The 23,496-nt window shown below is 44.3% G+C and overlaps 2 protein-coding genes across 2 annotated transcripts; one reads left to right on the top strand and one right to left on the bottom strand.

The window, feature by feature from the left end:
- Positions 1 to 958: 958 nt before the first annotated feature.
- UPK1A (uroplakin 1A) lies at positions 959 to 7,163 on the top strand. The gene is made up of 7 exons (XM_015828624.1): positions 959 to 1,021; positions 1,452 to 1,652; positions 3,723 to 3,797; positions 4,499 to 4,606; positions 5,456 to 5,635; positions 5,756 to 5,839; positions 7,119 to 7,163. Exons 1-7 carry the CDS (start codon positions 959 to 961, stop codon positions 7,161 to 7,163), a joined length of 756 nt encoding a protein of 251 aa, XP_015684110.1.
- A 5,181-nt stretch (positions 7,164 to 12,344) lies between these two features.
- LOC107299258 (rho GTPase-activating protein 33-like) lies at positions 12,345 to 22,863 on the bottom strand (the record flags this gene model as incomplete). The annotated part of the gene is made up of 9 exons (XM_015828623.1): positions 12,345 to 13,476; positions 13,853 to 14,214; positions 15,234 to 15,782; positions 17,146 to 17,220; positions 18,425 to 18,570; positions 20,085 to 20,274; positions 21,503 to 21,648; positions 22,519 to 22,626; positions 22,781 to 22,863. Coding segments are annotated over 9 exons (2,772 nt in total), but the record flags the coding sequence as incomplete, so codon positions are not given.
- Between the last annotated feature and the right edge of the window lie 633 nt (positions 22,864 to 23,496).

Raw genomic sequence — 23,496 nt, 5'->3', positions numbered from 1 at the left:
TTCTTCTCTTTCTCCTTCTTCTCCCTTCCTTCTCCTTCTCCTTCTCTTCTTCCTTCTCCCTTCTGCTCTGACTGTTCCTTCTCCTCCTATCAACTCACTTAGCACTAAATATGTTAATTACTCTTTATCATGAATGATTTGGACCATGAATATCTCTGGGACTCCAGAATTTCAACACCAGCTTTGTCTACTTTGGATCACATGGAAGGTATTCCTCTAGGCTTCAGAAATGGCAAGCAGAACTTCCCTTGAGAATCTGGCGATTGGAAAAGAGGGAATGGGGTTCCCTAAATTGCTTGCAGGTTCATTCTGCAGGTCAGCTAAGATACATGGTAAACAATATATTGTTGCACCTCTATTTTTCCCAAGCATTCAGTATTAATTCCTTCTATCTTTCAGGACTCTTTTGGAGATGTCAAAAGCATAAGAGTAGTTACGTCAATGTACCTGTTGGCCTGGGAACCAAATGCATTTTCAATGTTGCCTCCTCTTTATACTTCTCACTTGTGTAAACCTTGACCCATTTAAAGCAATTGAATAACAAGACCCGAAAGTATTCAGGAAGTCACTGGCTTAAAATACATGTTTTCGAAAAGTAGCTAAGGATGTCAGCAGTACTATCTGGTGTGTACCACAGAGAACGCACACACACAAAAATATGTTGATACAAATGTACATGCCATGGAACACCTGGATCACAAACCAGCTTGTTAGCTAACTGGCAAACCAGAACAAATTTGCATTTTACTAAGTGCAGATGTTGAAGGTATTTAAGCTAGTTTACATAAATGCCCTTTACAGTACTCCAAAGAAGGAGAAAGAATTGAGAAAAGCAATAAACTGAATTTCTCCTTCACTTAGCAAATTGCTTTATTTTTGTTTGTTTATTTGTTTGTTTGTTTAGCCTCCCTTCTGCAGAATTTGAGAGCCGGTATCCAAGGAACCATTCCTGGAAAACATGGCAGAAAAGAGATCCCCCTTTGTTGTGGGGCTATTGGTGGCAGGCAATGTTATTATTATGGTAAGAGAGCAATACAACAATATGTCTCAGGAATAGGAAAATTCCTGGGTTTGAATTTGATAACTGAAAAAATAAGATGGGAACAGAATGACGTAACTCATGGTTCTGATAAAAAAAAAACTTCTTTAGAATATTGAGTTAAACCATGATTGACTGTACTATGTTGAATGAATCATCATTGGCCAGATTCCAATAAACCACTATGATGGGGTTCATATAATACTGTACATGAAATGAGAAATGCACAACTTGAGGCCCCAAAATTACACAGAACCCTGAAAAGGTGTGGGTGCAACGCCGAGAGATTACAAAGGAAGCTAAACTAAACAAGAACCCACTACATCACACTCCTTGGACATGCCAGATGACAAAGAACCTGGTCTGATACATGATAGTTTGGTGGCTTATCAACCTTCCTCTGTTTCTACAGCTTTCAGGGCTGGCACTCTGTGCTGAGTCTATTTGGGTAACAGCTGATCCCTATAAAGTCTACCCCATCCTGGGGGTCACCGGCAAAGATGATGTCTATGCCGGCGCCTGGATCTCCATTTTCACTGGGTTTTGCTTCTTCTGCGTTTGCGTCTTTGGCATTATCAGCCTTGTGAACGGCAGCCGCCTCATGGTGTTGTTGGTGAGTAACAGAAGAAACAGACTTCTCTAAACTCTACATTTTCTCAACGTAACTCTGGTTAGAGATGGGAAAGAGCCAACCCAATACAAGTAATCCTTGACTTACAATGATAATTGCTGAGCAAAGCAGTTGTTAAGTGAATAATGAGGTCATTAAATGAATCTGACTTCCCCCATTGACTTTGTTTATCGGAAGCCAGTTGGGAAGGTTACCGTTGGTAATCACATGACCCCAGGATAGTGCAACTGTCATAAATCTATGCCAATTGCCCAAATTTTGATCACGTGGCCATGGGGCTGCCGCAAGAGTCATAAATGCGAAAACTAGTCATAAGTCACTTTTTTCAGTGCTGTTGTAACTTCAAACAAATGGTTGTTAAGTTGAGGATTATCTGTAAAGCTTTCTCTTTTCTATGGGAAGAGATGAAGGTCAATGCAAGTGAAAATAACCAAGACAAAGTAGGAATGGCTTGGAATAGAGAATCGTAGCTCCTGGTGTGTAATTCCATTGTTGTCTCTGGTCAAAAAAAATTACTTGTATTTTTCTAAGAATCTATACATATATCCAAAGGTCTATAATTGCTGAATATGCATCCTCTGTTGCTTCAAAGGGCAGGATAAGAACCAGTGGATGGGATTATAAGGAAATAGATTTTAGCAGTACATTAGAAGAAATGTTATAAGAGCTTTTTTATGCTGGAGATGTTTTAAGCAAAGTCTGGGTATCCATTTCCATGAATTAAAGCTTAAGTAGGTAACCTTGGCAGATAGCCCTCAACTTACAACCACAATTGGGACTGGCATTTGTATTGTCAATCTTTGCAGTTGTAAATCAAGTTGGACCCAATTATACAACAGCTATTATGGCAATCATTACCTGGATCACCACAGTTGTGAAGTGAATCATGTGGTCCTTAAGTGAATCCAGCTTTCCCAATGGGCGTTTTTTGCCGAATATCAGCAAAAAAAAAGGTTGCAAATCATGATTGTGTGATGCTGCAACCGAATGCCAAGCAACTAAATTGTGATTACATGACTGTGAGAGTGTACAACAGTCGTAAGTGCAAGTGCAGTTTGTAAGTAATTTTTCCAAGGCCATCGTTACTTTGAACTCTTGTTAAATGAATCGTCATAAGTTGAGGACTATCTGTATTCTCATTTCAACATTAATGTTCTAGTACAGTGATGGCGAACCTTTTAGAGACCGAGTGCCCAAACGGCAACCCAAAACCCACTTATGCATCGTCGGGTGCCGGGTGGGTGTGGCCCATTAGGTGGGCGTGGCTGCGGTGGTAACGGCAGACTGGGTGGGACTAAAAAGTTCAATCAATCAATTCCAACTTTGCAAGATCTTTTTTTTCCCCGTGAGGATGAAATTGACTGATTGATTGAACCTTTTTTTTTCCATGCGGTGGCGGAGGCCTAAAGCGAAAAGGTTTTATAAAACTCAGCTGAAGGCCTAGGACTGGGGCGACGGCTCGCGTGCCCAGAGAGAGGGCTCTGAGTGCCGCCTCTGGCACCCGTGCCATAGGTTCGCCACCACTGTTCTAGTATCACATTCTGTCTCTATAACAGCCATGCTTATAATCCAGTGTTAAAGGCAATGCATCTCACTCTCAGATGTCCCCCCCCCCAGAAAATGGAATGTACGTACTGTCTCCAGATCAAAAATGGTATAAATAATGAATGTTCATCAATATCTCTTCTATGTGGATTTGCTTATCCCTCTTTGAAAGTCAGGCCATCATAATGGCTCACTAGACCAGGGGTAGGCAACCTTGGCTCTTTTATGATTCGTGGACTTCAACTCCCAGAATTCCTGAGTCAGCATAGCTGGCTCACGAATTCTGGGAGTTGAAGTCCACGAGTCATAAAAGAGCCAAGGTTGCCTACCCCTGCACTAGAATATGGGACAGCAACAACAATAGCAACAAATGTCTGCGTATCTACAAATCCAGGGATACAATAATTATCTCTAATCCATAGTGAATATCCTGGGGAAAAATGTCTCCAGGTGTGATTTTTTTTTCCCTTGGCATCGAATCTTATTCTCTATTTTCTTATTTTTCAGTACCTGGTACTGATCCTGGTTGTCTACTTGTTTGAATGTGCCTCTTGTATCAGCTCCTACGCACATCGTGATTTTGTAAGTACAGGGTGCAAATTCTTCCCAACTTGATTTAAAAGCAAGATTTTGGTTCACTCCACATGGACAGGAGTACACAGCCTTTCCCAATGTCTGCTTTCATCATGGTGAATGATCCATCCAAAACATAATTCAGTCTGGGAATCTTAATGAAGCTTCATTTTTGTCCTTTGTCAGCCTTATTACTCAATCATTTTCATGGTAGGCTTGCATATAATATGGGAATGTTGGCAAATTTCTTTGATCCATTGGCTCTTCATGAACTTTCATGACACCCAAAGCTCGTCCAAAATAGATAAGAAAGGCCATGGTTGCTTATTATAAGGTTATGGATTCGTTGATCCTACAGTTGACATCAATTCATACAGCTTTTGCTTCTGTTGGATGCATAATTGGTTATAAGATAGTACTAAATGATTCCTGGAGGGGGGGAAAAGTCATTTTGTCTCATTCTAGAAGAGCAAGACAATCTAGAAATATTTGGGTTTTTCTTCTCATTTTTGAACGGTACTTTTTTTTTTCACAGATTGCATACTTAAAAAAGAAAAACCAGAAATGCTGTGCAGAAGGAAATGTATTTGGAAATGTAGAAATCTGTTTGCATATCTTTATGTACGCTGAAACTTTGGAAGTGAAATGTTTGTGTATCTGGGCTTGGGGAATGTAGCTGACCAACATTCTCTCCTTCTTCCCCACCCCAGGTAGTATCAAATTCCAAACTGGTAACCAAGCAGATGCTGGGCTTCTACTCAGCAGACACAGACCAAGGCCGAGAACTCACTCGGATGTGGGACCGTTTCATGATGGAGGTATATGTCATTATCCAGCCTATGAGAACACCCTTGCCTTTTGTCCTTCATCCAATTGTAGCTCCAACACATGTAGGGACTGTGAAATGAATGCAACTTTACTGCCAGGCTGAGTCAAAATGCTAGCGATTGGGAATTTTGAAGCTAGGGAAGGGATTGGAGTGAAATTGAGAGCACAGGACGCAGCACCAGGTATGGGACATCAGCTCTGCTCAGCCACTGATCAGAAAAAGAACACGTCCTCACCAACTATCAGTTCTTTGCAATATTGATAGGCTTAAAAGCTGCAAAATCCAAAACAACCCAAATCAGTTTCAACTACGCTTTCTAAAGGAAGAGTTGGGTGGCAGAAAGTCTGGTCCAGAGAAAGTATAGTAAGTAAGTATAGAAAGTATAAAGTCCTTGGCTTATGATCCCAGGGAGCCCAACATTTCTGTTGCGAAATGAGACATCGGTTAAGCGAATTTTGCCCCATTTTACGACCTTTCTTGCCACAGTTGTTAAGTGAATCACTGCAGTGGATAAGTTAGCAACACGGTTGTTAAGTGAATCTGGCTTCCCCATTGACTTCACTCCTCAGAAGGTCGCAAAAGGTGACCGCATGACCCCATGGACAACCAGTTGCCAAACCTGTCAATTTTGATCACGTGAATATTGGGATGCTGCAATGTTTGCAAGTGTGAAAAATGGTCATAAGTCACTTTTTTCAGTGCCGTTTGTAACTTTGAAAGGTCACTAAATGAACTGTTGTAAGTCAAGGACTACCTGTACCCCAAAACTGAGAAAAGGCAGCAGAATATCCTGTTTGCAATAAATATATGATCTTTCTTTCCCCCGGTTCACTTTTAGCAACAATGTTGTGGTGCCAATAATCCCTTGGACTGGGTAAACTATACCTCCGTCTTCCGAAGTAGATACCCTGAAGCAGTGGCACCCTGGCCATTTTACTGCTGCAAACGTGATCCAAACTTTATCATGGTCAACGAGGAGGGCTGCAGATTGGGGCACACTGATTACATCAACACTAAGGTACCAATTTCTTCCATCTTTATCCTGATGTTACCTACCATCTTTGCATTCTTGGGGGTATTGGTACCATCAGCAACTCCTCTTCAAGGCAATCTTCCTGATTTGTTCTTCCCTTCTCAGGGCTGCTTTGAGCACATTAAGCATGCAGTACAAAGCTATGCCTGGGGCGTCTCCTGGTTTGGTTTTGCCATTCTTATGTTCACAGTAAGTCATCACCAAAAGGATTGTTTTGATGTGTTGGGGCTGCAATTCCAAAATTTTGTGGTGGAAACTATAGGACAGTGGTGGCGAACCTATGGCACGGGTGCCAGAGGTGGCACTCAGAACCCTCTCTATGGGCACACGCACCGTCACCCCAGTCCTAGGCCTTCAGCTGGGTTTTATAAAACCTTTTCGCTTTAGGCCTCCGCCGCTGTGTGCAAAAAAAAAAAAGGTTCAATCAATCAGTCAATTTCAACTTCTTGCGGGGAAAAAAAAGATCTTGCAAAGTTGGAATTGATTGAACTTTTTAGTCCCACCCAGTCTGCCGTTACCACCGAAGCCACACACACCCAATGGGCCACGCCCACTCAAGGGACCACACCCACCCACTCGGCCATGCCCACCTGGCACCCGACGATACATAAGTGGGTTTTGGGTTGCAGTTTGGGCACTCGGTCTCTAAAAGGTTCGCCACCACTGCTATAGGAGCTGTGGCTTAAGAAATCAGAGATTGGGGAACATTGTAGCTTGAGAATAGCTAACACTTGAGAATTGTTCTGAAGCTCTGCTTATCCGTGAAACTTATCCTGTATGTACTCCCCTCTATCTGTCCTCAAAAACTTCTTCAATATCCCAGTTTCCACAAGGACCAGCTGAGTGTTCATGGGAAACTCACCAGCAGAACCAGAGGACATTAGTCTCCTCCTGGTGCTACTCTTCAAGAACTTCACTGGAAGACAATATATGTAGTTCAGGGTTGAACTATGGATTCCTTGGTGCTTTCCAAGCTTGGCTGTTTGCTTGCAGACATTTCATTATCCAACTAGCTAGCATCATCTATGATGTTGCATATCTTCAAGAATTGATATGCAGAGCATACTTCTTGCTTGTTAGACAACATCTAGTTGAGATGCCTTCAAGCCAGGCTTTCTCAACCTAGTGTTGCTTAGATGGGTTTGGCCTACAATTCTTCACCGTGCCTACAAATTCACAGAATATAATCCCAATTCATCTGTGGGCCATCAAATAAGCAATGCTTTTACATGTCTTTCCCATAATTGGTGTTTTCAATTTCCATTACACTTGGGAGGATATTGGATCAGTTGATCTCAAAGGATCCTTCCAGTCTTTATATTGCATGTGAGGATAAAATTGAAGAAGAGATTGTGGTGGGATGGATGATACCATTCAGCTTAAGATACCCAGGGTGGGAAAAGGGACCACCATTACAAAAAATTAAATAGGAGCTTACAGTAAAGGAGATTTATTGTTGTTTTTCCAGTGTCCTGTCGTTCTTCTGGCTATATACCATTACACCACAATGTGAACAATTCCAGCCAAGTAAGTGGATTTTTTCCTAAGAAGAGGAAGAAGATGAACAAAGGGATGAAGCCCTTCCTTGAGGAAAAAAATCTGCATGAATTCCCTCTGTACTATAACACATTCTCCAAGGCATGGCTACTTCCTAAGCTTGCTATTGGGCATCTCTACATCTAAACCTATTGTATATCTCCTATAGAAAAATCATCCCAACTACTTTAGTAAATGCCTTTTTTTTAAAAGTGTATAATAAATGTTGTTTGGTATGCGTGAGATTTAAAAAAAAAAAATCTGTGAAATTCTGTAAGGAACTTGATCTGTGACTGAGCTGTGTGTATTCACTGAGAATGCCTCAGGAATCCAAATCAACTCAATCTGACAATTCAATTTGGGTATCTAAAAATAGAATTGCAGTGATAAAAAGCCAAAATCCTATAATCTCTCTCTCTCTCCTTCTCCACCACCCCCTCTCTCTATATATATAACCAAGCCAGTGGGATTTACAAAGATTTAAATGGCATGAAAACCCACCCTGCATTGACCTAGAAAATTACTCAAGACATGGAGCATCTTTCATATGCTAAATAACTCCCAATACTGTACTGGGAATAGTCCAGTCCCAGTTCCAGTCAAAACAGATTGGAACAGAAGAAAAGAAGCATCAGGCTGGAGCTCAAGGTGGATCTGTCCGTCCATTCATCCATCTTTCTGTCCTGTCCACCTATCTGTCCATCTATCTTTCTGCCCTGCCCTGTCCATCCATCCATCCATCAGTCTGTCCTTCCATTTGTCCATCTGTCTTTCTGTCCTTTTAGCTGTGGCTAAAACTCATGGGTGTTACTGATTGTGTAGCCAAGTGTGTAGAGAAGTCTCAAAAAAGCATTTAATCTCTAGAAGACCAATGACTTGCGTAGAAAATAAGAATGGAATGGAATGGAATGGAATAGAATAGAATAGAATAGGTTCTTTATTGGCCAAGTATGATTGGATACACAAGGACATTTATAACTAGTACAGTTGTTTCTTAGCACTTGCTAGAATGACAACACAGCTTAGCTTCCTGGCTGGTGTGCCTATCGCAGGACAACAACTAATCTCTGCTGTAATAGCCATTCAGGTCAAATGACTCAACTCCTAAACAGATGTGTGATCCAAGAATTTCTCCCTGCGAATACTAAATGAGGAACCAAGTGGCCTGTTGTCCATTTTTAAGTATGGTATATAAATACATACATTTTATTCCATTTCATCTCTGCAAACAGTGAGACCGACCACAGACCCAAGCTGCCAGTTTGCCTTTATTTGTTAATTGGTTTGAATTAAGCCATTTAGTACAAGAATCCCAGAAAAAAAGGGAAGTCAACTTATATCCAAAAAGAACTGCAGCACATCAGAGGCAACAAGGAAACGGGGGGCTGTTAAAAACACAGGCACATATAGACAGGCCAGTACGGCAGTGATCGCTTCACAGTATTGGGGAACACGGGACTGTCACTCATCTTCTTCCCTTTCGAAGTTCTGCCTCTCGTGGAGGTATCGTACAAAGGAAACAGTAGGAAGCCATTTCCTTGGTGTGTCTTAAAAGTCGTGGCTGGCCCACAGGCAGCAGAATAAAGTGGCAGGAAGCCAAGGTCTGTGAGGGGGCAACTGTGGCCACGTAATTACAGCTGCGAATATTATGGTTTGATGCTCCTGCATAAATTGCAGATGGGAAACAAGCGTGGTGAAGAACAAAGCATCACAATCTGTCAAATCAAGGAGGACTCAAAAGAGTGATCAGGCTGCACGGAGGACCGACTCTTCCACCTCAGAATTCTACCATCCAGTTTTGTGGGATGGGTAGAGACAGAGCTAACCTGCCAGGGAAATCATGATTAACGTGAAACCAATTCTGTTCCGAATTCCCAGGTCAGAGTCCTCTTGAGTTGCACCATCTTAACAGGCATTCATTTAACGATGGCCGGAAGTTAAAATGGACCTGAAGAAAGTGACTGATAACCCATTTTCAAAGTTATGGCCATTACATCATCCCTGCGGTCACACGATTGTGATTTGATGCTTGGCAACCAGCTCACATTTACAATGGTTACAGCATCCTGTAGTCATCTGACTGCAACTTGCAACCTTCCCAAGCTAGCTCCTGACAAGCAGAGTTAATGGGGGAAGCTGGACCTACTTAATGATCGCGTGATTCACTCAATGACTTTGCGATTTGCTTAACAGCCGTGGTAAAAAATGGATGTAAATTTGGATCCAGACTCACTTAATGACTGCATCATTAGCAACCAAAATTCTGGTTCCAATTGTGGTCATAAATTGAGGACTACCTGTATAGTCAAAAGCATTAAAGATCCTCCCTCAAGCTGCATTTATGCCTCAAATCCAGTTGCGCATAATGTCGGAACTGCAATATGTACCTTAATCTCTGGTAAAATAAGTATTGATTGAACGATCCTGTAAATATACAAAATTTGGTGATATTCAGGTGGAAATAGTCACCGTCCAGCCAAGCGCTAGAAATTAATGAAACTTTTTTTTTAAAAAGTGCTTGGCGATCACTTTAGTACACCCCTAATCATTACCCTGTAGTAGAAGCTTGTAGAAACCTACTTCTATTTTCAGGTAATTTCAGGGTTTGTTTAGCACGGCCAGCATTGACTTGTGAATCTGAGTTCTCTCCAGATCTTGGACACTCAACCTTACATATAACTAACGAATACAATAGTTAACCATCCCCAAGGCTGCCCTGTCTCCCCAGCCTGATATAACCAAGAACATGGATTAAGTTCCAACATTATGTTCTTTCATGGATGATTAGGCCCCTTTTGCCCCCAGTGTGTCTTTGCAAAACCGCAAGAAAAAAAAGCTTCCAATGTTTTCGGTTCCTGGAAAAACAAGGAAGATAGGTTGTTAAGAATGTGGGACAACTTGGAAGTTTTTACCACGGTGGTATTATTTTGTTGCTGTTGTTGTTACAAAAAATGGTAAAATTAGTGCAATTTCTGTGTTAAACCCAGATGTGGAACCAATTGGTATTACGAGGAGGGAATCAATCCCAGATCTAAAACTCTTTTAGCGCAGGTCGAGACATCCTACGCCTGTTTATCAGAGGAGTTGAAGATTTCGGACTGAATTAGATATCCTTCAGATGTAGAGATGAATAAAGTTCCTGTTAAGTGGGCAAAGTCTGTACTGAGAACCTCTAGATCTCGCCACACAAGAGTGCCAGCCAGCTGGGGTGGCCAAGATCCCAGATCCCAAACTCTTGAGGAATTCAGCCCCCACCCACCCCATCCCACCCACCCAAAAAAAGATCCCACGGGAGGCTTCATAACAATGCAATTAAGGCTGTAGTCCAGTTGTGCACAAATCCAGGCATCAGTCTTGCATTCCTTTCTGGGGCTGGCTTCCAAGCAAGCGTGCCCAGGAGCAGGCTGTGGATTTCAGGGGAAAGAGGCTTCAAATTTGTGCTTGGCTCTCTCTGAAAGCATTAGGATCCCAAAGTGCTTAAATTCAAGTTTGGACTGCATTCAGGGGAAAAAATATATATATTCTTCTCCGTGATGCAGGCGAGGCATTACCGTCGTTGCTTATTTTGTTTTCTCCCCCCCCCCTCTTATATTCTGACAATATAATCATTTGAAAAGGAGCTTAGAGGCCCACTTGAAAAGTGCTTTGGTGAGGGGATGCTTGGGGTACAGAGGGGGGGGGAGAAGATTTCCTTCTTTCCCCAGTCCAATGTTTCTCAGTCTTGGTGACTTTAAGACGTGTGGACTTCAACTCCCAGAATTCCCCAGCCAGTATATTCTGGCTGGGGAATTCTGGCAGTTGAAGTCCATCCATCTTAAAGTCGCTAAGATTGAGAAACCCTGCCTTAATCTCAATCTGGTCCCCAATGGCTGCTCAAGAGGAAGAAGGCATAAACGCCTCTCCCTTTTTCCTACCCCAGGTATCTAAAATACTGTCTGTGGAACATGCACAACCATTTTCACAGACACACACACATTCATACACGCACCAACTCCAGACATGAATGTACACATATCAAATAGACGTGAATCCTGCTCTCAAGCACACATTGAGCCTGCAGCTTAGATCACACCAAGCCCTCCCATGCTAGGCACGTACTGTATGCATCCCCCCCCTCCCCCGTCCTTCTGTAAAACACACACACCCATTCCAAAATCCTAAATAAATACAGAAATGCACGAGACCAAACATGCTCCCCCTAGTTTTCCTCCACATGCCCCTCTGCCTAGCTGCAAACACACAGCGCGCGTGCGCTCTTGGGAAAGGAGGTTGCAAGCGTGCCCTCCGTCTGCCTTGCTCGGTGGCACCTTATATTTCCTTTGACATCTCTGTCACAGACCAGGGGATGGCTTTCTTCCAGGAATTGGCTTAATCTCTGGGAAAACCAGCAGGGGAAGGTGGTTAATATTTTAATTGGGTTAAAAGGATGCTTATTACAAGTTAGAACTCTTTTGGTTTGAATACTGGAAGAGAAGAGGAACACCGGGTTGGGTAGCTGTTAACGCCCACGCTCTCCCCTCCGAAGCCTGCAATCTTCTCCAGTGGTGAGCAAGACATGACCAACAGCGCCTCTCTGTGTCAGTTCAGCGCATGGCATGAGCACTGTTAGCAGCCCTAGTGGATTCCAGGCATCCTCTATTGTGATTCACATTGCCAAAGCGGTCGAGATGATGTAATCCAGAAGGAACCAGCTGCAGTCATCCCATTGGAAGCAAACGCTCTCCTCTGAGGTTAGATGTCCATGGTTGGAAAGAGGGTAAGGTGGAACAAAGCAACATGGGACAGAACCAAAACAGGAAGATGGACACACAATGGAACTGGCAGAGGTGTTATGGTGCCCCAAAGGCTGAAATGATGCCATCCATTGTTCTTCTGTGATGTCATGCTGACTTTTTGGGAGAGAAACCTCCTGCAGGGATAGGAACTGCCTTGAAAGATTCGTGTGCTCTCCAAACCATAAAGAGGTCCTCCAAACGAGGCAGGCACAGTGCCCAACAAGGGAGCCAAAGACGGGACCTCTGAGTATAACCTAACCGGATAGATCCTTCCAAAGTCTTTATTTTTTTCACAGCAATCCGTACCGTGTAATTCCATGAACACTGGCAAGGAAGAGAGGAGAAGATACCCGGAGCCCAGCCCCGAGGATCCAAACTCTGCATCTGGTCACCTCTTGTCTCTCAGCAGTAGCTGTGCGTCTGGCCCTCAGCATACACTGTCCAGCTGGGTCCCAGGTAGCACCCGGAGGGAGATCCCTCTCTCCTTTCCACATTGCCGTACTGTGGGGAAGATTCATCCAGCTTCTGCAAGGGTGCCGAGGCCTGGCTCCCCAAGCGGGGGGCGGGCGCGTCGTAAGTGATAATGGGCTCCGGACTGTAAGAGGGATGACCCCAACATGCGGAGGGCGGGCGGTAGAACTGCCACACAGCCCGGCTGCAAGGCAAAACGTCCATCAGTTGGCGGTGTTGCCCTGTGGGTGCGTAGCCCCAAGCCAGCTTCTGCTTCTGAGGCAGGGGGGGTCTGCTGGGCTGGGACAAAGCCTGAGGAGCTCCCGGGTCCGAATGACTTCGGGGATGTGCTGCTTCAAGGGGAGGGGACGGCGTGGGGCTGAGCAAAGAGGGTTCGGGGAAGGGTACGTTGACGTAGATGGGCTCCTGACGGGTGACTGCTGGAGGCATGGACTGGATTTGCAGCTGGGAATTCTTTAAGATGGGTTGCAGAGAGGAGGCAGCCGGGGGGAGATGGCTCTGGCGCCAGGGCCTCTCGAAGATCCCGTAGGAGGCATTGAAAGTGGCCAGGTACTCCGGGGGCGGACAAGAGGGCCACGGGCGGGCCAGGCCGGGATATGCAGGAGGCTCCCCCACTATCTCGTAATAGAGGTTTTCATGCTCCAGCTGAGAAGAGGGACTCCCGCTGACACCCGCTCGAGGGGAGACTGGGCAGTGGCCGTGATGCCGGAGAGGATGGTCCGTGAGGCAGGGCTGAAAAGTGGAGGACCTCGTTTTGAGGGGCAAGTGACTGGTCATGATGGGAAAGTGGGGAGGGGGTGGAGGCTTGGGCGGGGCAGCCGAGGGGCTGGGCGAAGGAAAGGCATCTTGAGGCTGGCGGAAGGCTGGGTAGGGGACTGACAGGGGAGGGGGATGCAAACCGTAGGCAGGAGATGGGGAGGACAGGTGGTAGGGATCTGAGAAGGAAAGGGCCTGGGGGTCCCTCTGGTCTAGCTCAGCGAGGACCCTCCTGTAAGGGGAAAAGGAATTCGAGCTACCCAAGGGAGAGGATTGGCTGAGAGGCACCTGCAGAGAAACAAGGCAAACTGAATAAGCAGCAGGAAGGCGTTTTAAGCAGGCAAACACCTCCCACCCTCATCCCTTCCTTCGCCCCCTTCCTGCTCTACTGCCTGCTCCGTCCCACCCACCTCCTTTTCTTCTGTAGCTAAAATCTCCATCAGATTTGTCAGAAAATCCAGCCCGGACTTCCTCTTGATGGCAAGGAAGCTCAGGACACGTTGGGGCCACATCATACTCTTTTATCTTTTGGCCCAGTGGCGAAAAGGCAGCAAAGTATAACGGGGGGAAAAAAGTCCTTCTAGAAATACTACAAAATCTGCACCCTGCCTAATGGCAAAATTATCCCAGCTCTGTCCTAGCCCTTCGTGAGCTGATCTCTCACCTGGCTTCCTCCCTTTAGGTTGCGGCTTTGGCTGCCGATGCTCCTGCCCCTGGCCTGCTGCGCCTGGAGCGGGGAGAAGCCAGGTACCTTGGGGCTCGGGCGCACCATGGAGTAGAGGGCTTGTGCGCCACTCGTCAGCTCCCCTGCCTTGCACTCCAGCGACAGAGAGCGTCGGAAATGCGTCCGGGGTTCCCTCTGCTTAAGGCTGGCCTGTCGCTTTTGCTGCAAGGCTGCCTGGTGCGCACTCTCAGCCAGCGCCAGCGCCATCAGGCGAGCCGGGTTCTTGGGCGGAGGAGCTGGCGGGATATGCCGCAGCAGGGACAATGCACCGGGAGAGACAGGAGCGGCTTCAGACTTCGGACCTGAATTAGGAAAAGAAAGAGGGCAGCATAAGGATTGCATTATGGAAAAATAAAGGTTTCCCCTGTCCAGTTTTCTCCTACTCTTGGGGCAGTGCTCATCTCCGTTTCCTAGCCGAGGGATCCAGTATTGTCCGAAGACCCTTCCGTGGTCATGTGGCCAGCAGAACTATATGCCGAGGCACATGGAACGCTGTTACTTTCCCACCAAAGTGGTACCTATTGATCTACTCGCTTTCCAAACGCCAGGTGGGCAGGAGCTGAGGCAAGGACGAGAACTCACCCCCTCACATGGTGCTCAGGTCTCCAACCAGGCTGTCAGCTTTCTAGCTGACAAGCTCAGCACCTCTAAATGCTGAGCCACCACGCCCCCTTGTGTTAGGAAATGTGAACACCAACTTTGCAGGAAGGAGAGTGCAAGCTTAAATTTTTATTACTTAATATTGTTAATTTAGACTGGAATGCTGGGAGCTTTATCAGAGTTAGGAAAACGGTGGCTCTCCAGATGTCCCACTTTTTTATTATTTAATTTGTATTACTTAATAAAGTAATAATAAAGTTTTTGTATTACTTAATAAGGTATTATTAATCTAGGCTGGAATGCTGGGATCGTCATCAGAGTTGGGAAAATTATGACCTTCCAGATATTACATTCCCAGCATCCCTCAGCACAGATTGCTGGGTGTTGCAATTCAGCAAACACTTGAGGCCATATAACCTACTCACCCACCCATCCCCAGCCCTACAAGGCATCCCAAAAATAGCAGGTCTAGAATTTGGGAAAGTATTGATGATGGGGGAAAAGGGGGTATGTAGTGTGTTCATTCCAAAAGATGTTTATTTTTTCATAGAAAATTTGTAGGACATTTTAGCAGTGTCATTCCTGGAACTCTGGGGGGGGGGGGAAACAAACCTTTGGGGAACTGCAGTCTGCCTATAGGCAGAAGTTATGTTTTATTTTACCCACTCGGTGTGTGTAACAATGATGGTAATAATCATAAAGAGTGACAAAAAGTACTTACTGGGTGGAGACAAGTGATCTTGGGCTTGCGTAATCTTGCCACGGACTTCACGTTCACAAGCGTTGCTGAGTTGTCCACCTGCCGTACTCAGGAGCATGGAGATCATATGAGGAGGGGAGCTCAGGCCTCTGGACTCCCCACTAGCAAACATTTCCAGCACTTTTTCAGGCAAGGAGACCGACGTTTCTGATGCATCTTTGCTGACGCTGGGATGTGAGCAGGGCGAGAGAGCTGCAACAGGACTGGCTGAGCTGGAGTCATCTGAGAAGGACGGTTGCTGCACAGGAGGGCTACACTGGTAAGTTAGTGGGTCAAAGTCCAGGCCACGAAGTCCAGGAGGACTTAATTCCAACTCTGAATCCAGCTCCGAGTCACCTTCCAGCCAAGAGGAACGCCGACGGGAGGCCACGTCATCCGCCCCAGTGGCCAAGACTTCACCGTGGCCAGAAATAGAAGAACCCAGAGAAGAACACGAGTGGCATTGTTTGAGGGTAGGGAAAGCATCACTGCTGGAATGTGGACGTCTCAGGGAAGGCAATTTGGGGAGACCTAGGGCCAAGACACCAAAAAGAAAGAAGCTACATGGATCAAAGCTCTCCAATCCGTTTATTCAACAAGCTACATGCCCAAGAATCAACACTGTGAAGAATATTTCTGTCTCTGAAGAACGGGTTGCTTGCACGGACCCAGATCTTGGTAGAAGGCAGTCAGTGCTTAGCAGATTCTTGTCTAACTGCATGCATCCTACAGGCGTTTCAGAAAAAGATGGTGCTACCTGTATCCCCACTGCATGAGTTACAACTCAGTGATAAAGGACACCCTTCACATTCAGAGGATCTTAAGTTTAACATCTAGTAGGCGGTGAAAAAGCCTTCCCCAAAACCTGGAGAGCAGCTGCCATTCAAATCTGAAAATGATCAGCCACTGATTTTTGACAGCAGGTGAAGGTCACTCTGGGACACTCACAGGCAGAATGCTCCTAATAGCTGGTGTGGAAGACGAAAATATTGGCTATTGTTCTTCCATGCAAGGTTTAGGCCCAGGTGAATTAAATCAGGCCTCATGGAAAAAGTATTGAACTGAAGTCTGTGCTATGTTTAATTTTGCAGTTTGCAATTGTACTTTACTTAATATGATTTTGCTAAGATTGCTTGTTTCAAATATATTTAGAACATAAGGACTGGAACAGTAAGAAATAGGGAACTGAAAGTAGCTGATGGATGCGGGTTCCAATGTACAGGAGTATGTAGAAAGTTATGTTCAGCAAAAGGTCAGCAGAAAGTCAGCAAAAAGTGTAAGATTGTTGACCATCTGCCTACGGTCTTAGAATGAGAAAGGGTATAAAAGATTGAGACTGGACCAGATTGATTTGCCACTGGCCTATAGCTGTCCTTATTGGAACTGATATGTCATTGGACCTCATTGCAATGGGTTTTTAACGTAAGTTATGTTTATGTGTGTGTTCCAAATTATTGCCGAAATAAACCTCTGAATCTTAAAATAAGAATTATTGCTTTGTGTTGCTGCCTCGTTTTGTTTTGTTTTTCCCATTGGGTTTTTCCATAACACTGTCTTCTTACACATCTGGTTTAATGCCAAATACAGGAATTAAGAGCAATGAGAAAATGTCAAACAGATTGATATTAAGGGATGAAACCAGTTCATGATTCAGAAAAGCTGCAGTCGTCCTAAAGCAGCTTCCTCAGCCTTGGCAAGTTTCGGCTAACTGGACATCAACTCCTGGAATTGTCAGCAATGACCTGGCTGGGAACTGAAGCCCTGCTTATCTGGAAGTTGCCACACATGAGAGGCAGTGCTTTGAAGAGATGGTTTTGGAGGGTCACCTTGAGTTCACGCAGTTCATTTTAATAGATTAAAATCACGGGGGTTCATTAGACAAAGGGGTCATTACCTGTTAGACTGGCCTGAGACGTTAGAGATTCCTCACTTTTGGCAGATCGCAAAGTGACTGTCTCACCACGGCTTCCTACAGAAAGAGAGAACAAAGGAACAAGCTATCATTATCCCTCTAAAAAAGGCCACAAGCTTGTAATCTCTCCTTGACTTTGAATCCACGGAACAAAAATATTGCCCAATTGATATTTCAAAAAAAGATAATGGTATATACTGCTTATCTGGTTTTAAGAAGAAACTGGACACTTGTCTGAAATGATATAGGGACTCCTGCTTGAGCAGGGGGTTGGACTAGAAGACCTCCAAGGTCCCTTCCAGCTCTATTCTGATTGATTGGTTCCATCACATCCTGCTCATGTCATAACTCTGTCATAACGAGTAAATTGACACAACACGTGAAACCCACAGGTTAAAAAACCAGAAATGCTGTATTCGTACAATATGCCATGTTCAAACAGATAAATCTTCTTAGAGCTGAGTGTGGTGGTCAATTCCACACTCCAAGGTAAAAAAAAGTGAACATATTTTCACAACACACTGAGCCAAAAACAAGCCAATCCCATTTTAGCCTTGATTAGTCTAGCTTATTGTGAAATCCTAGCATTGAGTATGAGTAGTTCTGGGTCCTTAGACAAAAAAAGTAAAGTACAGGTAATCCTCAACTTACGACCACAACTGAGCCCAAAATTTATGTTGCTAAGCGAGACAGTTGTTAAGTGAGTTTTGCCCCATTTTACGACCTTTCTTGCCATATTTGTTAAGTGGATCACAGCAGTTAAGTTAGTAACACGGTTGTTAAGTGAATCTGGCTTCTCCATTGACTTTGCTTGTCAGAAGGTCGCAAAAAGAGGATCACATGATCCTGGGACCCTGTAATCATCACAAATATGAGTCAGTTGCCAAGCATCTGAATTTTGATCGCGTGACCATCGGGATGCTACAACGGTCATAAGTGTGAAAAACGGTCATAAGTCCCTTTTTTCAGTGCCACTGTAACTTCGAACAGTCACTAAATGAACGGTTGTAAGTTGAGGACTACTTGCAAATGTTTAACCAAAGGGTAAAAAGCCATATGGTCTTCCCCCTGTTGCTTAACTACAACTCCCAGCATTCCTTACCGTTAGCCATTGACAGGGATGCTGGGAGTCGTAGTTCAGCCACACTTAGTAGGCCATAATTTCCCATATGTGCTCTGGCTCATGAGAATCTTGAAAATATGTCTGTGCTTGTGATGTTAGGACTAATTTAAAAAATGGTGTGTAAGCCAGTTTCCTTACCTGGTAAAGATTCTCCAAGCCCAAAAATCTCTCCCAAGCGATGTGATTTTTTGCGGAAGGGGACGGGGGCCTTGCCGATGGCGAAGAAAGCCTTCCAACTAGGTCCTGATATTTTCCGCAGCTTCCCGTTGTTTTCTGTCTTTTGCCTACAAAGTGAGAGGTCATCTCAGAGCAATCAGCACCAACAACGAAGCAGCTCAGTCCTGCTCCAGATCAGACAACTGAAGTTGACTGTTAATTCTCAGAAGGGGCCGGAATTTTTCACTGGGGTTTTTAGTGAGGCCGGAAGGAAGGGATCCCCACCTAGCAAGTTTAGGTAAAGTCCTCGACTTACGGCCACAACTGAGCTCCAAATTTCTGTTGCTAAGTGAGACATTTGTAATGTGAGTTTTATATATAAACAACAGTTGCTCGAATTGGGTATGTTTAGTTTAATGAAGAGAAGCACAAGGGGGGACATGATAGCAGCGCTCCAATATCTCAGGGGCTGCCACAAAGAAGAGGGAGTCAAGCTATTTTCCAAAGCAGGACAAGAAGCAACAGATGGAAACTAACCAAAAGAGAGAAGCAACCTAGAACTAAGGAGAAACTTCCTGACAGTTAGAACAATTAACCAGGAACAACCTGCCTCTAGAAGCTGTGAATGCTCTGACACTGGAAGTTTTTAAGAAGAGACTGGATAGCCATTTGTCTGAAATGATATAGGGTTTCCTGCCTGAGCAGGGGGTTGGACTAGATGACCTCCAAGGTCCCTTCCATCATCATCATCATCATATCATCATCATCATCAAGGGCTATCTATATTATAAATTAATTGCATATAACAATCTGATAATGGTCTTTCATGAAAACATGAGAATGTTTCCCTAAATCACCATATTCTTTCAGCAAGTATTCATAAACATTTAACTGTAATTAGTTCCCAGCAGCTAATTTCTACTTTTTAATACAAATTTTATTAAAAGTTGCAAAGAACACGTTAAAAACTAACAAAAACTAATACAGACATGAGGAAAACAAAGTAGAAGAGAAAGAAAAGATAAAAAATAGAAAAAAGAAGCTTCCAATTTTCTTTCCAGCAAATATACAGTAAATTCTGATGATAAAATTATTTTTTATTCTTAACTCATTTTGTTATCTGTTTTTTTCTAATCATCAAAACCACAAATCATAAGTGCATTTTTTTCTGTTTCATGCAAAAAGTCTATAAAGGGTTTCCAGTCAGCCATAAATGTAGATATTCTTTCTCTAATCAAAGAAGTCAGTTGAACTATCTCTGCAAGCTCCATCATCTTCACCAACCGTTCCTCGATTGTGTCAAACTTCCCCACTTTTGAGGATACAATCAGCTCAGTACAGTTGTCATATATAAGAACAAAGTTCCATTTTTCTTCCAGCTGCCTATTCATTAGTCCCCAAAGAAACATCTCTGGTTTCAATTGTATATTAATCTTTAAAATCTTCTCCAGCTCCTAGTATCTAGATCAGGGGTGGGGGAACTAGGACCCCTTTATGACTTGTGGACTTCAACTCCCACAATTCCTGAGCCAGCTGTGCTCAGGAATTGTGGGAGTTGAAGTCCACAAGTCATAAAGGGATCCTAGTTCCCCCACCCCTGATCTAGAGGCTCAGTGCCTCGGTCCATGGATGCAACACTTACCTAGTATTAGGTGATCCCAAAACAGCAGAGAGCTTCCCATCCTCCTGTGGATCTGGAGATCCACGTCTGGCTTCCAGCTTGGTGATCTTGCAGAGGGCCTGGGTGCGTGCTTGGGCTTCTTCAAGAGATAACAAACGGGTGGAAGGGCAGCTGACCAACTGGGATTTGGGTCGAGAAAGGAAGCAACGCCCTGTTAGAGAAGACGGGGAATAGTACAGTGATATAAAAATCATGGTGCAACGTCAAATTGGGCTGAAGCCCCCAAAGAGCCCTCAAGCCATGCTTATTTGTTTTATTTCAGAGGCAGGAATTCCTCAGCTCTGGCATTTGGTATAGGAAGTCCTCAACTTACAACAGTTCATTTAGTGACCGTTCAAAGTTACAATGGCACTGAAAAAAGTGACTTATGACTATGTTTCACAGTTACAGCCTTTGTAGCATCCCCATGATCATGTGGTCGTACGTGGGGGCCTGCCTGTGCCATGTTTTAATTGGGATTATGGAAAAACCGTTTGAAAATGATTGGTTGGTTCCTGTGCCATCACTAACACATCCTTCCCTCCTTTTAAAAAAATCTGAATACTAATAAAGGAGAATATTTGTAACTCGGGGTTGACATGAGGGGTCTTTGGTGCTCTTTGAGTTTGGTTGTTTTCTTACAGACGTTTCATTACCCAAACTAGGTAACATCATCGGGGCTAGTCTGGACTAGTCAGGACTAGCACTGATGATGTTACCTAGTTCGGGTAATGAAATGTCTGCAAGAAAACACGCAAGCTCAGAGAGCACCAAGGAATCCCTCAAAACCTGAATAATTTGGCAAGTACTTTTAAATGTTTGATGAATTTAAAAACAGAAAAGTGAAACCCACAGAAATGAGTATGCATCTGCTGATTTAAATTACAATCTTCCTGGGTTCCTAAGAGAAGGATCAAGACTAGCACATAACTCAACACCGGATCAGATGCATTTATTTAATCTTAGGTTGCAGCTTAGAAGTTGCACGAATTGCAACCAGAACTTCCTTAGTATTGTCATTTGAAAGGTTTAAGATGAGGAACATTTGAAAGTCATTCACAAAGCTCTGGAAGAGTGTTTCTCAGCCTTAGCAATATTGAGATGTCTGGACTTCAATTCTCAGAATCCCCAGAGCAGCATGCTGGCTAGGGAACTCTGGGAATTGAAGTCCACAGTTGCCAAGATTGAGAAACATTGCGCTATGGCAGGGGTCTTCAAACTTGGCAACTTTAAGACTTGTGGACTTCAACTCCCAGAATTCCTCAGCCAGCCAGGGCTGGCTGAGGAATTCTGGGAGTTGAAGTCCACAAGTCTTAAAGTTGCCAAGTTTGAAGACCCTTGCGCTATGGAGTTGCTAAGTTCTAAGCAACCTTGAAAGTATTAGCCATTTGTTGAGGTACCTGTGCTGTCCTTGCCAATGGAGGTGAAGGTGTCACTGAAGAGAACCTGAACATTGGTGAGGAGGAATTCAACCACAAGGGACTGAACCCGGACTTCCTGAAAGGCATCGGCGCCACACTGTGCAACTGACTCCAGAGCCATTGACCTGGCATTAAAAGGGGAAAGAATGATTAGCCCCATCTGACAAGAGAAAGGCCCAGATAGGAAGAGCATGATGGCCAAGGCCCAGTAAGCCAGGTTTATGGCATAAAGGGGACACAACATAGCAGGAAGGGCAGCCCAAATCCAAAAAGCATCATGATTGAAGTCCTTCATGGGTGCAGACAGAGCAGTGCACCATGAGGGATTATGAGAAAATGAGGATGAAGGGGCATTATGGGGGAAAAAACGGTAGGGCAGAATAAGGCAGGCAGATGGGGAAAAAGCAGCATTTCAGATTTGTTAGAACAGACCACTTTTGGGGAGGGTGGTAGCTGTTACAGGAGAAGCAGCAACGATAATAATGTAGCTAAGACCACATTACAGAAATTAGCCGAACCAAGGTTTTCTGAAACATTTTTTCAGAAATATTTTGGGGGGGAAAGATGCTGTTTATTTTTAAAGCCACTCTATTATAAATCAAATACATTCTAAAAAATGGCAGGAAACCCCCTCCGCTGATTTTTCAGCCGTCCTGATGCAGGACAGGGTAGATGTTGGTTTTGAAGCCTGCTAAAAGGTCTTTTCCAAAATGGCTGCTGGCAAAATCGCAATGGGGACCAAGCCCCACCACCATCCCTTCAGGCCAAGGTGCCACCAAGGTGGTGGGAACGAAGCAGAGACACCCAAGGGACCTTCAAGACTGGTGGCTCCTTCTCTCCAACGGAAAGGCTGAGCTACATGTTCCCCTGTTAGCACCGACGGTAAAGCTAGCTGAGAGAAGAATGACTGGCAACTCAAAAAGTATTTGGAGAGCGGTGCAAGGCAGAGTCGCAGAGGGAGCGCCAGGGCAGGGCCATTGGTGTGGGCCTCTCACCGCAGCAGGTTGGGTGCCCAAACGATGGCTAAGTTGCGGATGTGCATGCTGGTGTTTTGACTGTGCATAGCCATGCTTGCCAGATGCCGTAGCAGGAACTCCAGAGTCCTGTTGGGATAGAGCAGAAACTGCTACAGGGAGAGTCTGCTTCAACCCGCTGAGCGCTCTTCCCCTTCAGAGGCTTCTCCCCATCCAACCTCCCCACCCCCCATCATTGCATTCCCTTCTCTTGGCATTTATCTATGTCCCCAACAATGCCTACCGGTAGTGCGGTGGGGGTAATTGCTGGATCACGTCATGTACCCTCACTAAGCGCTCTTCATTCCCAGCAACGGAGACAGCCTCCTGGGATGGGAGGGGAGGGAAAACAAAAAGAGAATGGAAGGAAACGTGTCACTGTCAGCATATTTATGGAGTCTTCTTATTTCTGGCATTTTCATACTGTCATTTACAGGTTCTTTTTTCTTTCTGCCCTTTTTATATTGTCTTTCGTCAAATTCGGATTTCTAGGGAGGATATATCCCGCCTCAAAAATGAGCAGCACATTTAAGGCTAACGAAAGAAAAGCAGAAGGATTGTGCACATTTGCAATATTGTGCATTCTTCTGACTTTTGTATCAAGACCCCGTGCAGCAGCAAAGTTCATCTGAAGTTCTAATGTGTTCATCTTTACCCCAAATCTCCTACCGAAGTGCAACCGAGCAGACTGAGTCAACAGTCAGAGTACAGTAAATATAATAATAATATAATATAATAATATAATATAATATAATATAATATTATTTATTTATTTATTTAATCCCATTTATACCCCGCCCTTCTCCCGAGGGACTCAGGGCGGCTTACAGGTAAATAAAAACAGTACAATACAATAGACATCTCTAAAAGCCAAATTAAAATATATATTAAATAACCTGTATTAAGTTTAATATTATAAAATCCCTTTAAAATCCCTATAAAATCCCCCCCTAGGCCAAT

Source organism: Protobothrops mucrosquamatus, unplaced genomic scaffold (genome assembly GCF_001527695.2).
Source record: "Protobothrops mucrosquamatus isolate PMUCROS unplaced genomic scaffold, P.Mucros_1.0 scaffold4730, whole genome shotgun sequence".
NCBI classification, from domain to species: Eukaryota; Metazoa; Chordata; class Lepidosauria; order Squamata; family Viperidae; genus Protobothrops; species Protobothrops mucrosquamatus.
Note: the sequence above shows the minus strand (reverse complement) of the source record. Positions and strands in the feature narration are given on the sequence as shown.